The following is a 16674-nucleotide window of genomic DNA, read 5'->3' as shown; positions in this document are numbered from 1 at the left end:
GACTCTATGTGACTTTCCCTGACAATCTACTTTCCACCCCCAGCTTCCTCTGACCCCCAACATCAGAATTAATTATCACTCAGCTGGTTCTAAAGGCATTTCACTCATACATTCAATATGACATTCATCACCTGGAATACAAAGTGTTTGTTTATATCTGTAACTATCTTGTAACACTGTGAGCTGCTCAAGTGCAGGGACTGGGTCTTATAGTCTTGTTCACTGTAGTATCCCCAGCATCTAGGCCAGTGTCTGAGCACTGACAAACACAGGATGTGCCTTTATGTTGGTGTCATGTGTGTTCTTATTTATTTTTATTTAAAAATACAATAATTTTTCAGTTTGGAACAATACCAGCATGGAACACCATCTTCTTTGCTGTCACCTGGAGACAAATCACCATCATCCGTCGTCTGATTTATTGTAGAGCTTCCAAACTGGTCTTCCTACTTCTACTGTAGGCATCCCCTGCCCACTCCCTGGTCTGTTATCAACACAGCAGCTAAGGTGAACCTACTAAAATGTACATCAGATCAAAGTTCTTTGGTGACTCCCTATGTCACATTGAGTAAATTCCGAAGCCAGTACCCAACATGACCATGTTTGATCTGTTCTCCTTACCTCAACTTATCCTGTGTATAGTGGTTAAGAGTACAGACTTTGGAGCCGTATGACCTGGATTCAAATCCTGGTTCTACCATTTACCAGCTGTGTGACCTAGGGCAAGCAACCTAACCTCTCTGTGCCTCTGTTTTCTCATCTACCAAATTAGGATAATAATATCTGTCTCATAGGGTTGTTGTAAGAAGTAAATGAATTTATACATGTGAAGTACCTAGAACAGTGTCAGGTACATTGTAGGTACTAAGTAAGATTTTCTCAAATAAACAAAAATGTCTCATTCTCCCCCTTGCCTACTCCTCTCCAGTCACACTGGCCTCCTTGCTGTTTCTGAAATACACTGTCTCAGAACAATACTCTTTTCCCAGACACTTACATGGCTTCCTCCCTGTCTTCCTGTGGTGGCACATGCCTGTAGTCCCAGCTACTTGGGAGGCTGAGGCAGGAGAATCGCTTGAACCTGGGAGGCAGAGGTTGCAGTGAGCCAAGATTGCACTACTACACTACAGTCTGGGCAACAGAGTGAGACTCTGTCTCAAAAAATAAATAAATGAATAAATAAATAAAAATAAAAATAAAAAAAGAAAATTCTAACCATATAGAAAGGAACAAAGGGAAAATAAAATAAAGTCTTCTCTACCCCTACCCTCATCTGTTTTCCTAAAGGTAATCATAGTTGTGTGATTTTTCAATTTCATTAACCAATAAGTATATTGGTTGCATTCTATGTATGTAGGAAAATGTTAGAGGCTTGAGATTCTGAGGAGCTTATACATGCAGAGCCTTCACCTTCCAGGATTTCATAGTCTTTCTGGGAGAAGAACATAAAGGAGTTTTGTAGTGTTACAGAGTTCAGAAGTAAGAGCTATCACTGTGGGGTCATAAGATCAGGAAAGGTTTCCTGCATGATGAATGACTTGTTGGGGGTTTGGGGCTTGGGCAGATTTCAGTAAGAGAGAGGAGGGTGGCCCAGGGGTCTAAGGCTCTCTCAGAAGAGGTGCCAAGGTGGGATGATGAAAGGGGCCTCTGAGGGAATGGATAGAAGTGGAGCCGGGCTTAAGTTGAGCCTTTTAGTGGGGAACAGTGACAGAAGAGAATGGAGAATAGGGGCTGGAGCAGCTAGAAGAGTACTGAAAGAGCCAGGAGGCATGTGCTAATGACTCAGGACGGTGACTGGAAGTGACACATTTTATAGATACTGCAATAGTACAATTGTTAGGACTTGGTGAGTGGATGGATATGTTGAGGTGAAGAATAGGGAAGACTGAAATATGAAACCCATGTTTTTGAGCTTGGGCAACCAGGAAAATGGTGATAACATTGTCCAAAATAGGGAAGTCTGGGGGAAAAACTGTTTGGGGGTGTGGTGTGGTGGTGGGAAGTTGGGAGATGACTCTGGCTAGATAGATAGTTCAGCCTTTCCTTGAATGCAGGGACTGCCATTGACTACCTTAGCATTACCCTCCGAAGCTAGAACTAAATACTGCATAGAATATTTGCTAAATGGATGTTACTGGTGGAGATCACTTACAGCCACCTTGGATGCCAAACCCTGGTTCTACTTTCAGATGTTAAGTTCAGAGGGTCCTCTGCATCCCCACCTCTTTTCAGCTCATACTTATGGATATCTCTAGGCATCACCTTACCTACCAATTCCTGTCAATTGCAAGTACACCTATGGAAAGTCTGACTTCCTTGCTTCGTTATTTACTTCAGGATCTCCTAGGGTGATCAACCATCCTGGTTTGTTCTGGGGTTGCCAGTTTTAGCTCCAAAGGTCAGAAGTCTCAGAAACCTCTCAGTTCCAGGAAAACTGAAGCAATATTCAGCTCTCTCACCTTCAGAATAGCTCCGCTGAACCTACCAGCTGCATAGTAATAATACCCTTCTCATGTTCTCAATCTAAATTGGTCTTATTCTACTCTTTTGCTCCAGCTTCTCTCGGAACACTGATGACTTATCCCCAGGTATAGTCTTAACTCTCTCATTTCACAGACATTTGAAAGAGTCAGCAAGATAATGCTGCATGCTAGTTTATCACTCTGCAGTGGCTGCTTCAACCCACAACTAAGCAACCTGAGATTCCTAGGAGCAGATAAACCCCATATGCAATCTGTCACTGTTTAGCTTTCATTGCCAAGATAATTTTACAAAGTTAATGAATAGCTAGGTTGGAATGGGGAAGGGGGAACAAACATAGAATGAATGAGGAGAAACTGTCATTGGTGGGCAGGCTCTGTTCTCCTTTTTGGCAGGACATTGGTTACATGGTAGGCCACTGGAGGGTACAGTTGGTATCATCATCAAAATGTTTTTATGAAGGACCTAATATCTGGTGCTCTGAGCTAGGCCACACAGCTCTGCACTTTTACTTTTAGAACATCATGGTCCAAGAGCAGGTACTGATGTGGACATGTGCAAAATGGATTCAAACTGTCAATATGGGTTAAATCACATATTATATGTTAATCATCTCTTCCACTGGTTTCTAGATATTTCTGGTTGAAATCTATCAGGCAAATATATCTTGTCCCCTTAATTATAATATTAGCTCCTTGAAGGCAGAGGACCCACCCTGATACTCCTGTCTACAGACCTTAGCTGCACAGGACAAATCTAGATGTTCAGTAAGGACTGATTAAATCAACCTGACCTAATGGGTGCAGGTACTCTAGTACCTTTCTAGTTAATTTATTCATTTGAGCCTCATTTCTTCCTCTACAAAATGAGGGTGGAAAATTTCTTTTTCTTTCTTTCTTTTTTTTTTTTTAAAAGGAGTCTCGCTCTGCTGCCCAGGCTGGAGTGCAGTGGTGTGATCTCGGCTCACTGCAACCTCTGCCTCCCAGGTTCAAGTGATTCTCCTGCCTCAGCCTCCCGAGTAGCTGGGATTACAGGCGTGTGCCACCATGCCTGGCTAATTTTTGTATTTTTAGTGGAGACAGAGTTTCACCATGTTGGCCGGGCGGGTCTTGAACGCCTGACCTCAGGTAATCTGCCTGCTTTAGCCTCCCAAAGTGTTGGGATGACAGGTGTGAGCCACCACACCTGGCCCCCCCTTTTTTCCTTTATTTTAGAGACAGGTTCTGCTATGTTGCCCAGGCTGGTCTCAAACTCCTGAGTTCAAGCAATCCTCCTACCTCAGCTTCCCAAAGTGCTGGGATTACAGGCATGAGCTGCTGCGCCCGGCCAGGGATTGTAATTTTATCTGCTTCATTGGGTTGTTGTGAGGGTGGAGAGACAATACATGTAAATTGCTTAGCACATACTCTAGTACCATACAGTACATCATCTGCTCACTTGTTAGCTATTAATTTAACAATATTAATTTCTGTCTCCTGCTCAACTAGGAGAGAGCCTATGGAAAAGAGTAAGTGCAGCGGCTCTCACGCAAATCGGTAGTTATTCAATTCAGTCTATAGAGGCACACTGGTCTGTTGCCTATGTATTGGGATAAGGACAACAGAAGATTTACCTTTTCACCTATCTTCTTCACTTCTCTGCCATGGCAGGGATGCTTTGATGGGTCTGTGCGTGAGCAACTGACTAGGAGCGAAGGTCCAAGTGGGACTCTGGACTGGGAGCGAGGGCTGAGACTAAAGTCGCCACATCAGGCTGCTTATTCCGTTCATTCAGCAAATATTTATAGCTAATCTAACCAGTTTCCGATATCGTTCAAGAGCTGGGGGTCCTGCAACAGCCCAGGCCCGTGCCTTTACCCCATTTCACAGAGGAGAAAAGCGAAAATTAGAGAAAACCATCTCTACAACAGGTAACCGCACAGAACGCTGAAGGCTTCTAGTGCGCAGGCGCCACGCCCCGGTACGCCCCACCTCTTCCGGCGCGAGGTCACCGACTCGACGAGCCACCGGCGCCGGGACCGCGCATGCGCTGCGCTGCCTTTCCCGGGCGCTGATTCCTGAATGCTGAGCGCGAGCCCGCGGAGATGAAGTAAGGCGTCAGCTTTGTTTTGAGGAACGAGCAGCGGGCCGCTGGGGGTGGTCTACCGGGGCTGGGGTGGTAGAGCGTCTGCGGGGTCGAGGGGCGGGAGAGGCGCGGGGACTAGAACAGCTCGTCCCCTTGTTTTGCTCTTCTTCAGCTTCGGCCGGTTCGCATTTACTTGTCTGCTTTTCTGCCTCCCCTCCCCCCCGCCACCGTGAAGTCCTTTAACTAAGGTGAAGCTGATCAACGAGCTGAATGAACGAGAGGTCCAGCTTGGGGTGGCCGATAAAGTGTCCTGGCACTCCGAGTACAAGGACAGCGCTTGGATCTTCCTGGGTGAGGTGCACATCTTTCTTCCGCAGTGCTCCCAAGATTCTCCTGCTCGGTTTCTGACTATTTCAGCATTTTCACCCTTCATTCCTGCTTACATTCATTGCCCTCCTTTATATCCATCTGCTGTCTGCCCGGGAATCCGTGTTCCATCTTTTTTTTTTTTTTTTTTTTTTTTTTTGCTACCCCCATTTTAGTTTTCCTTCCCTGCCAAATCAATGCTCATGAGAGTTACTGTTTGCCATTTGCTGTGCTAAGGTTCAGGGACTGTTGTTATTTCTCTCTCACCCCCGACCCGTTATACAGCTGAGGAAATTGGGGTGCAGAGAAGTTAAGGGGCTTCCTTAAGGTCACAGCTAATAACCGCAACAGGCAGAACTATAGCATTCTAGAACTCATGGTCTTAGCCACAGCCCCATATTGCTACCACCGCCCTCCCCCATTCCCCTTCCCTTGCAGAGTTCACTTTGCTCCTCTAGCTCCTGCTTTCTGACCATGGCCACACTACCATTACTGTATTCACTTTATATCACAACCAGTAATTGTACAAGTTTGATGCTTCAAAGAGGTTATTGTAAAAACGTTGTGCCAAGCACTTTATATGCATCGTTTTACTTAACCCTTATAACAGTCTTGCGAGTTACATGCTAATATCCCCATCTTACAGATGAGGAAAGAAACATTTGGAAGGGAAATTATTCCCTAGGAAATGCTTAACAGTGTCTTTATAACCTTTGTCTGTGTGTAGGTGGGGTTAATCATGACATATGTAGACTAATTTTGTATCATAGCTGTAAATTTGTGGGTAATGAGCAGATGAATTCAACATGTTTGTGGAAGCAGAGGTTTGTGATGGAAACTATCTGCTTTGCCCATAGGATTTTGGGTGCCAGGAGGACTGAGTGATCAGATTACTTTTGTTAGTGGTGACACTGACTTCCACTCAAAATTAATCACTCCTTTTCCTGTATTGCTGGCACCTTACATGTACTTCTGTCATTGCATCAGACTTGATTTCTTTTTTTTTTTTTTTTTTTTTTGAGTTGGAGTTTCACTCTTGTTGCCCAGGCTGGAGTGCAATGACGCGATCTCGGCTCACTACAACCTCTGCCTCCTGGGTTCAAGCGAGTCTCCTGCTTAAGCCTCCTAAGTAGCTGGGATTACAGGTGCCCGCTACCTCGCCCGGCTAATTTTTTTTGTAGTTTTAGTAGAGATGGGGTTTCGCCATATTGGCCAGGCTGGTCTCGAATCCTGACCTCAGGTGATCCACCCGCCTTGGCCTCCCAAAGTGCTGGGATTACAGGTGTGAGCCATGGTGCCCAGCCCAGACTTGATTTCTTTAAGATCAGGGCCTGTTGCTTACTGTTTGCACCCCTAGTGCCTGGCCTAGTGCATGGTACGTAGTAAACACTTGGTAAATGTTGGTGGAACTGAAATGTGGTTTTCTTTTCTAGGAGGGCTTCCTTATGAACTGACTGAAGGGGACATCATCTGTGTGTTCTCACAGTAAGTCCCCTTTCATTTCCTGCCTCCTGAGTCGACAGAGTACTTTATTTCTGTAATGCATTTTGTGGCATCACAAAAACCACTTATTTTCACTCTAGGCTGAATGGCATCCCTGCATGGGGAGGGCTGGAGCTTCTGCTCTATTCTAGATCAGTCCCAGGACATGGTTCTAGAATGTTCTCCTGTGGGAGATCCAAGAGGTTTGTTAATTTGGGAGGCCATCTTGGGGATTCTAGTCTATTTCTGTTGTTTTTCACTGAGGCTTGTTCAGCCTGGGCCTAGACTGGAACAGACTGGAACCCTCAGGAAGGTACCATATTGGTACGCCTCCTTGGGCTCTTGCAAACTAGGGGTAACCCATGGTCACAGGGCCCTTCTGGTCCTTATCTGTGTGGCATCATACCACTGGGGCAAAGCACAGAGGAATTGGGATGAAAAACAGAAGGTTGTAGTTTGCTTTCTTTGATTCTCAATGCATGTAAGGTTAGTGAGCAAAGCCAGTCTCTACCTGGAGGCTGAGAATCACAGCCCGACGAGGAACAAGAATGAATAGGAGATCTGTATATTCTTCATTCTGCTGAGGTGTTGGCAGCGGCATTTGGTGGGAGAGGGTGTTGGTGGCTCATACTGTTAGTAGCAGCTAGTAGGAGAGGGGCTGGGCAGCTGGCCTACAACCCCAGAGGTAAACAGCACAGTTAGCCCACAGGGCCAGAGGACCTTGGCACAGGTGCAAAGGACCACTACGTTTGGGTTTTGTAGGCCTTGGGATCATAGTACTGTTTCAGAGAAGTTGGACAGCATGTACAGGTAGCAGACCATGGCAAAAGGGGCTGGCCAAGCGAACACAGCATACACTGGCAGAGGGATTGCTATGGCAGGATGGTAGGGCCATCCATGGACAGAGGACCCTGGCTGAGTGGTTGGGCCACTTATGGGGCAGCAAGCCATGGGAAAGGAATTGGGCAATAACCGTGAGAAGAAGGCTGTGATAGAGAACCTGGGCAACCCACACGGGTTGAGGGCCCTGGCAGGGACAAAGATTGCTTCCTCCAACTTGTGGATGGTGCAAGGTTCACAGCAGGTGCAGCCTATAATTTCTACCCATTTGTGATACTTCTACTCAGCTTTCCATCTTGGAGCTGTTTAGTTCTACTTGCATTGAGTGATGATCAGCTAGCATGTGTGCTTGTTTGTTTATTCTAATTCTCAATTCTCTATTCTCTATTCTGGTTACACACGTTGCTCTCCATGAAGATTGCCGCTGATAACAGTGCCTTTCAAAAAACTGTTTTGTTGACTGGGCGTGGTGGCTCACGCCTGTAATCCCAGCGCTTTGGGAGGCTGAGGTGGGCGGATCACCTGAGGTCAGGAGTTTGAGACCAGCATGGCCAACATGGGGAAACCCCATCTCTATTAAAATACAAAATTAGCCAGGCATGGTGGTGCGTGCCTGTAATCCCAGCTACTTGGGAGGTTAAGGCAGGAGAATTGCTTGAATCCAGGAGGTGGAGGTTCCAGTGAGCCAGGATTGCACCATTGCACTCCAGCCTGGGGGACAAAGCAAGATTCCCCCATCTCAAAAAAAAAAAAAAAAAAAGAAGATAAGAAAAGAAAAACCTACTTTGTTTCTTAATTTTGAAGGTAATAATATAGTCATTATAGAACATTTGGCAAAATAAAGTATAAAGAAGAAAACAGAACACACTCTTAAGGAAAAACCTTAATGTTTTGGCATATCTCTTTATCATTTTAAAAAATGCTGGATGGTATTTCCAGTGGGGTTTGCTATTATGAACTTATACTGCAATGTGCATTTGTTATATACATTTTTGTATGCAACCCTCATGGTCCCTCTTTAGTGAAAGAGGAATATGGCTCAATATAGTTAGCATTTTAAAGATGTTTTATAACATTGCCAAATTTTGCTCTCCAAAAGGTTGTACCAATTTCCACACTCACTAGAATGCCCATTTTCTGAATCCTGATTAACAGTGGCTATTTTAAAAAATATTTGCCAAAGGGCTTCTCATTATTACTTTGCTTTGCCTTTATTTCATCATCAGTGAGGTTGAACATCTGTTTCTAGATTTGCAGCCCATTATTCTTTTTCTTTGTAAATTGTCTATTCATACCCTTGCCAACTTTTTTCTACAAGTATTTTCCTTATTTTCTTGTTGATTTTACATGAGCCCTTCATGTTTGAAGGATATTAACTCTTTGCTCTAGCACTTTGTTGTGTATTGTATTACAGGTTGAATATCCCTTATCCAAAATGCTTGGGGCTGGGCGCAGTGGCTCATGCCTGTAATCCTAGCACATTGGGAGGCCGAGGCAGGTGGATTTCCTGAGCTCAAGAGTGAGACCCGCCTGGGCCACGTGGTGAAACCCCATCTCTACTAACATACAAAACATTAGCCAGGTGTGGTGGTGGGTGCCTGTAGTCCCAGCTACTCTGGAGGCCAAGGCAGGAGAATCACTTGAATTGGGAAGGTAGAGGTTGCAGTGAGCCAAGATAGCACCACTGCACTCCAGCCTGGGCGACAGAGTGAGATTCTGTCTCCAAAAAAAAAAAAAAAAAAACCCAAAACGAAAACAAAATGCTTGGGACCAAAGGACCAGAAGTGTTTCCAATTTACATAAACGTAATGAGCTATCTTGGGGCTGGGACCCAGATCTAAACACAGAATTCATTTATGTTTCATATACAGCTTGCACACGTAGACTGAGGGTAATTTTATACAATATTTTCAATAATTTTGTATGTGAAAGTTCGTGTACATTGAACCATCAGAAATTAAAAGTGTCAGGTATGGAATTTTCCATTTGTGACATGTTGGTGCTCAAAATATTTCAGACTTTGGAACATTTTGAATTTTGGATTTTCAGATTAGGGATGCTCAGCCTGTAGTATGGACTTACTTTTTCTTAATTTGATATGTTATACTTATCATTATTCTTTCTTGATGCTCAAATTTTCCCTATTTGAGGGTCAACATGAGTTCCTTCAAGCCAGTGCCTGTATTCTTTTTTTTTTTTTTAATTCTGGTTTTGAAATAATTTCAGGCTTAATACAGGAACATTATAAAATGATATAAAGAATATCTGTATCTCCTTCACCCAGATTCCCCAGCTGTTAGCATTTTAATTTAATTGATTGTTCTGAGACAGGGCGTTGCTCTGACACCCACGCTGGAGTGCAGTGTTAAGACTATAGCTCACTGTAGCCTTGAGCTCTTGGACAACTGTCATGTGTAATCTACAAAAAGGTAGTGTTACTTCCTCTTTTCATTTATTGTATCTGTTTTATCTAACTGCATTGGTCTATACCTCCAATTTAGTATTAAATAGTTCCTAAACTTAGTTAAATTGGCTCTAGTATTTCTCATTAAGTAGGATGCTAGATTTTGGGCTGAAGTGTGTGTATGTGATCATGTAACATCTATCAATTCCTATTTTATTTTATGACTTTATTTTAAATTTATAAACCTCTAACTTATCTGGAATTTATCTTTTTGTGAGGAGTAAGGTAGTCTTTTTTTTCCTAATGTTTTTTCTTTTTTTGAGACAGGGTCTCACTCTCTTGCTCAGGTTGGAGTGCAGTGGCATGATCCTAGCTCACTGCAACCTCTAACTCCTGGGCTCAAGTGATCCTCCCCATGCACCCTCCTGAATGGCTGGGACTACAGGTGTACACTATGTCTGGCTAATTTAAAACAATTTTTTTTTTTGTAGAGACAGGGGTCTTGCTGTATTGTCCAGGCTGGTCTCAAACTCCTGGCATCAAGTGATCCTATGGCCTCGGCCTCCCAAAGTGCTGGTATTATGCACATGAGCCACCGTGCCTGGTCTTTTTTTTCTATTCTTCCTTTTTGTTTGTTTGCTTTTTTAAGAGACAAGGTCTTGTTCTGTTGCCCAGGCTGGTCTCGAACTACTGGCCTCAAACAATCCTCCTGCCTCCCAAAGTGCTGGTGTTACAGGTGTGAGCCACCATGCCTGGCCTTTTTTTTTTTTTCTATTTAATTCTGCCTTTTGTTTGTTTGTTTTAGAGACAGGGTCTTGTTCTGTTGCCCCAGCTGGTCTTGAACTGCTGGCCTCAAACAGTCCTCCCACCTTGGCCTCCCAAAATGCTGAGATTACAGGCATGAGCCACCATGCCTAGCCTAATTTCTGCTTTTATCTATATTAACTCCCATCTGCTTTCATTAGGTTTGCTTTCTTCCTTTATGTTCATCCTTTGTTTTCACAATAAAAGTCTTTTAATGTTACAAATTTTCCTGAGTATGACGTTAGCCACATTTCATAAGTTTTGGTATATATCTTTCTCATTTTTGCTATTTTCTAAATAGTCTACCATTGATTTTTTTTTTTTTTTTTTTTTTTTTTTTTTTTTTTTTTTTTTTTTAAAAAATTTCCCCTTTTTTTTTTTTTTTTTTTTTTTTTTTTTTTTTTTTTTTTTTGCTTCATCTTCTCTTTCATGCAGTTGTTAGGAGAGTAGCTTTCAAGTTCTAGTTAGGTAATGTGTTTTTTATTTACAATGTCATTTCCAGCTTTATAACATTATAATTGGAAACATGGTCTGTTCTGTTTTTTTTTGGTATAATGATTGAGGTTTACATTGAGACCTGATCCATAGTCAATTTTAATACATGCTTCATGGATTCTTGAAAATGTCATTTTGTAGGATTCAAAGATATCTATGTATCTAATAGTCCTACATTAATATTTGTTAGTATAATTATGTGTATTAATTCATCTGATTTTATTTTATTTCTGTCCACTTTATGCGTGATAAACTTCAAAGTGATGTGTTAAATTCTCCCATAACTTTCTCTCTTAGTTTCTCTTTGCATTTCTAATAGCTTTTTTAATTAAAATTTTTGATTTCTTAATTGACTCAAAGTTTTCCTGATGTATACCTTTGTTGTGTAGTTAGGCCTTTTCAGTGTAAAATAATCTTAGTCTCATGTGATATTTTATTTTGGCCTTGAATTAGTCTTTGCCTTGGATATTGCCACCCATTTTTAATTGGGTGTTCCTATACTTGTCTGACTTTTTCTTTGCAACCTTTCTATGTCATCCTGTTCTAGATGTATCTTTTGTACACACTATGTTATTTGAATTTTGTTTTATTACCTTATCTGCATGTTTTTGCCTTTTAAGTCAATAATGTCTTACTCTTTTATAAAATAAATAGATATGGCGAGATTGTTAACATTAATCTCGTGCGGGACAAGAAAACTGGGAAATCCAAAGGGTTCTGTTTCCTCTGCTATGAAGACCAGAGGAGCACAATTCTGGCCGTCGACAATTTTAATGGGATCAAGGTGAGTGTGCTTATTAAGCAGATTGGTTGGACTTTTTTCCCATGTATAGGGGTTTCGTTTTCTACCTGGTTCCCACAGACACAAGGGCAGGACTTGTCAGCTTGGTGTGTTGCGGGGGCTGCAGAGATTTGGAGATGCTGGTCAAGAAGAGATTCCAGGAAATAATTCTGTTGGCTCGTGGCCCTGCAGGACTTGCTTCTTTTCCCCTTCTGTTAACAAACCATCTCCCCAGGAGCATAGGCACCAGGCCTGCCTGTCATCCAGGCCTGTTTTTCACTTTTCTTTTTTTACTGTCTACTATCATCTCTGGTGCACTGGAGGATGAAGAGACTAGCAAACATTGCTTTTCCATATTGTCCTGTGTTGGGAGTTTTGGGCTTCAACATGGCCTCATAATCTAGGACATACCCATGTATGCCTGTCACATATCTCCAGTGACCTTGCATATTGGGCTCTAGAAATTCTCTAGTTAAAACCTGATGACAGATTCTACAAAAGTAATTTCATCCTGAAATTTTCTCCCCCCAGTTCCCTCTCATTTCCACTGTCGTAAGTGAGGCACTGAGTTCTTAGAAGGAGATAGGGCAAGTCAGGCGTATTGATGCTCCATGTGGTTGCTGCACTCATTTAGGAAAAAAGCTGCAGTTGAAATGAACAGTGTCACAGAGTTGGTGTGGGGAGGCTTGAGTTGGAGAGTTTGTCACTGATTCACGAGTAAGGGATAGCTGGAGATTATAGAGAGTGGAACAAGGTTCTAGGCTTGATGTTTAAGGAAGCCAGCAGTCAGAGGGTGTCACTGTAAAAGGAAGGTTTTTCAAAGTGTTTCAAAATGGAGAAGAGGATATATAACAGAAGCCGCTCAGGCTTCAAGGTAAAAATAAAAATTTGCTCTTGTATTGGAACAATAAAAGCCAAACTTTAAATTTTGAATGGCTTTGCCTAGAGAGTAAGTCTGTATCTGCCTAAAAATAGAATGTTTTATTTTAAGTGAGGTGTTAATTTTTTGGGGGGCAGGGGGAGGGGGACAGGGTCTCACTCTGTTGTCCTGGTTGGAGTGCAGTGGCGTGGCCTTGGATCACTGCAACCTCTGTCACCTGGGTTCCAGTGATTCTCCTGTCTCAGCCTCCTGAGTAGCTGGGATTATAGGTGTGCACCACCACACCCGGCAAATTTTTGCCATATTGGCCAGGCTGGTCTTGTACTCCTGACCTCAAGTGATCCACCCGTCTCGACCTCCCAAAGTGCTGGGATTACAGGTGTGAGCCACTGCGCCTGGCCAGAGGGGTTAATTTTTTGTTGTTGTTCACCTGGAGAGTTGTGATTCGTAATGCAAGAATCAGTGTGAGCTTATTGTTCCAGTATGGTGGGGCTAGAGCAAGGTGTGAGGGCTTAAGAAAAAAGCAAGTGCCTTTTTCTCGATTCCTTTCTCCCTCCAAACTGTTGGTCTGACTTTGCCTCCTAATTGCTGGTTCGAGAAAGCAGTTGTAACATTAAGCTAGATTTCAAGAATTCCTTCTAGTTGCCAGACCTTCCTAGGGTATGTTTCACTGTAAACTTAGGTTACAGACCAAGGGTAATTCATTATGCATCTAAATCTCAGTCTTCCCTGATGCTTGTGCTTTGAGGTAGTATTTCCTAGTCTTTTTCATTTTATGGCACATACAGAACATGAAGATATTTGTATAGTGCCCTGGAGTAAAGTGATGAGGCTGCTGGTACAATTGCCCCAGGCCTCACCTGGCTGCACTGAGAGGCTGCACTATATATTTTATAATAATAAAATTATATTAACTAAATATTAATACAAATTAATATTTAGGTGTACATGCTATGACACACCAGTTGGACAGGTCTGCTTTAGTGACAGAATTTAGCAAGAAGGTAAAGGATGTAGTTCAAATCATGGTTCTCTGTAGCTTGTGTTCAAATAGTTGGCAGTTTGGTATGAGGGCCGTCTTCACTGAAGCATTGCCTGTCTTGCTTAGATCAAAGGAAGAACTATCCGAGTGGATCATGTGTCTAACTATCGGGCCCCTAAGGACTCGGAAGAAATGGATGATGTGACCAGACAGCTCCAGGAGAAGGGCTGTGGGGCTCGTACCCCCTCACCAAGTTTGTCTGAGAGCTCTGAAGATGAAAAACCAACAAAAAAGCACAAAAAAGGTAAAGCATTAAGACCTAAGAGAAGATTCTGGATGGCCTTAATGTCTGCTCTTCCTTGCATTCATTGATAGTTGATAATCAACTCAAGTGTGAAAGGGGAAGGTATGGGGAAGCATAGTTTAATTGGGAAAGTGGGGAGTATCAGTGGAAGGCTGGTGCTATGGGCAGAATTGTCTCTCTCCTCAAGTTAATATGGTGAAATCCTAACCCCCAGTGCCTCAGAATGTGACTGCATTTGGAGATAAGGTCTTTGAAGAGGTAACTCAGCATGGGAATTACCTTGTACAGCAACTTGACATATCAAGGGTGATAGACATCCAAGTTGGCTTCTTGAGGCACTCTCCTTAAAGGCCTAGACAGTGGCCCCTTCATGCTGCTGCCAAGGTTGTTCTCTTTATGCACATTCCCCACCTCCTATCGTGAATTTTTTTGTTTTTTTTTTTGAGACAGAGTCTTGCTGTGTCACCCAGACTGGAGTGCAGTGGCGCGATCTCGGCTCACTGCAAGTTCCACCTCCCGGGTTCACGCCATTCTCCTGCCTCAGCCTCCTGAGCAGCTGGGACTAGAGGCACCCGCCACCACACTTGGCTAATTTTTTTGTATTTTTTTTTTAGTAGAGACAGGGTTTCACCGTGTTAGCCAGGATGGTCTCGATCTCCTGACCTCGTGATCCACCCGTCTTGGCCTCCCAAAGTGCTGGGATTACAGGCGTGAGCCCCTGCGCCCGGCCGTCAATGTTTTTGAACTATAGTACCTGTGTTTGATGTAATGTATTCAGCAAAGAAAAGTGCTTTTGTTTTTTTTAAGGGAGTTCTTTATTTTTTTACCTTTTCTTATTTACTGCTTCTTTCCTTTATCCTCCAGACAAAAAGGAAAAAAAGAAAAAAAAGAAAGAAAAAGAGAAAGCCGACCGAGAGGTACAGGCAGAGCAACCATCCTCTTCATCACCCAGATGCAAGATAGTAAAGGAAAAGGATGACCCTGGCCCTAAGAAGCACAGCAGCAAGAACGCAGAGAGAGCTCAGAAGTCAGAGGCCAGGGAGGGGCAGAAGCTCCCCAAATCTAGGACTGCCTACTCTGGTGGAGCAGAGGACCTAGAGAGGGAGCTGAAGAAGGAGAAACCCAAGCACGAGCACAAGTCCTCAAGCAGGAGGGAGGCAAGAGAAGAAAAGACCAGGATTAGGGACAGAGGGCGGAGCTCAGACACACATTCTAGCTGGTACAATGGGCGTTCCGAAGGGTGTAGTCATAGAAGTAGAAGTAGGAGCCGAGATAAATCCCATAGGCATAAAAGGGCCCGGCACTCCCGGGAGCGGGAATCTTCGAATCCCAGTGACCGTAGGCGTCACTGAAGACTGTTCAGCTGCTCAGTAGATTTGGAAATAATTATGTTTTTTAAATGCAGTCAAATTCAGTTGGGTTGTTACTATTTTTGTATCTGAAACTTCTGGGGCTGGATTCTTTTAATCTCTTGAGTATTAGAGTCATTGGGAGGGCTGCAGTTTCAACAGCTAGATATCCTGGATATTCTTCGCACCATCCATTGTCCCTGGACCAGAGTATGTATCCTGAATTTTGGTTCATAAATATGGCTCTTGAACCCATAGACCTCAGTTGAAGATGGAATTTTTAGGAAAGGGAAAATACCAGATAATTCTAGAATTCTAGTCTTCGTGTTCGATGTTTACAGCCCAGCATCTTGGGACATTTCCAGTTACTAGGTTTGGACAGCTTGATGTGAACGAATGGGATAGGATTTTTAAAATCAGCCAGCTCCATGCCCAAACCCTCCTGTTTACAGAAATTTTTAATGTCTTTTCTTTTTCATTAAAACTTTTTTGTTTGATATGCCTCTTTCCACATTTTTTCCTTGCAATGTATTGATTATTTATTTGTATTGAGGTGAAATTCACATAACATAAAGTTAACGATTTTAAAGGGAACAATTCAGTGGTGTTTGGTACTGAATATCCAGTGTTGTGTAACCATTGCCTCTGACTAGTTCCAAAACATTTTTTATCATCCCAAAATGAAACCCTGTACCCATTAAACAAGAACTCCGCATTTCCTCCCTCCTCCCTGTCACTAGCAACCACCAATCGATTTCCTGTTTATGAGTTTGCCTATTCTGGATCTTTCATAAAAATGGAATTATACAATTGTGGCCTTCTGTGTCTGGCTTCTTTCACTTAGTGTAGTGGTTTTTTTTTTTTTTTTTTTTTTTTTTTTTTTTTTTTTTTAATTCAAGATGGAGTCTCACTCTGTCGCCCAGACTAGAGTGCATTGGTGCAGTCTCGGCTCACTACAACCTTTGCCTCCCGGGTTCAAGCCATTCTCCTGCCTCAACCTCCCAAGTAGCTGGGATTACAGGCGTGCACCACCACACCTGGCTTATTTTTGTATTTTAGTAGAGATGGGGTTTCACCATGTTGGCCAGGCTGGTCTTGAGGTCCTGACCTCAAGTGATCGCCTGCCTTGGCCTCCCAAAGTTCTGGGATTACAGGCGTGTGCCACCGCACCTGGTCTAATGTAGTGTTTTTGAGGTCCTCCACATTGTAACATGTATCAGTACTTCATTCCTTTTTATGGCTGTATCATATCCCATTGTATTGATAGAGCACATTTTGTTTATGCACTCCTCAGTGGGTGGACATGTGGGTTGTTTCTAATTTTTGGCTAGTCAGCTTCCTTTTTGTGTTCCAGACATACCAGGCTACCTTTTAGCTTTTGTCCTTTTTTCAAGTAGCCACTGTTGCTGGTATGGGAACCCTTTGTCAGCTTCATTGTCTGT

At 43.0% G+C, this 16674-nt stretch overlaps 1 protein-coding gene across 1 annotated transcript; it reads left to right on the top strand.

The window, feature by feature from the left end:
* Positions 1 to 4461: 4461 nt before the first annotated feature.
* RBMX2 (RNA binding motif protein X-linked 2) lies at positions 4462 to 15731 on the top strand. The gene is made up of 6 exons (XM_017857561.1): positions 4462 to 4569; positions 4781 to 4896; positions 6345 to 6396; positions 11591 to 11720; positions 13706 to 13883; positions 14748 to 15731. Exons 1-6 carry the CDS (start codon positions 4565 to 4567, stop codon positions 15233 to 15235), a joined length of 969 nt encoding a protein of 322 aa, XP_017713050.1. The 5' UTR covers positions 4462 to 4564; the 3' UTR covers positions 15236 to 15731.
* The last annotated feature ends 943 nt before the right edge of the window (positions 15732 to 16674 follow it).

Source organism: Rhinopithecus bieti, unplaced genomic scaffold, assembly GCF_001698545.2.
Source record: "Rhinopithecus bieti isolate Rb0 unplaced genomic scaffold, ASM169854v2 scaffold_47298, whole genome shotgun sequence".
NCBI classification, from domain to species: domain Eukaryota; kingdom Metazoa; phylum Chordata; class Mammalia; order Primates; family Cercopithecidae; genus Rhinopithecus; species Rhinopithecus bieti.
Note: the sequence above shows the minus strand (reverse complement) of the source record. Positions and strands in the feature narration are given on the sequence as shown.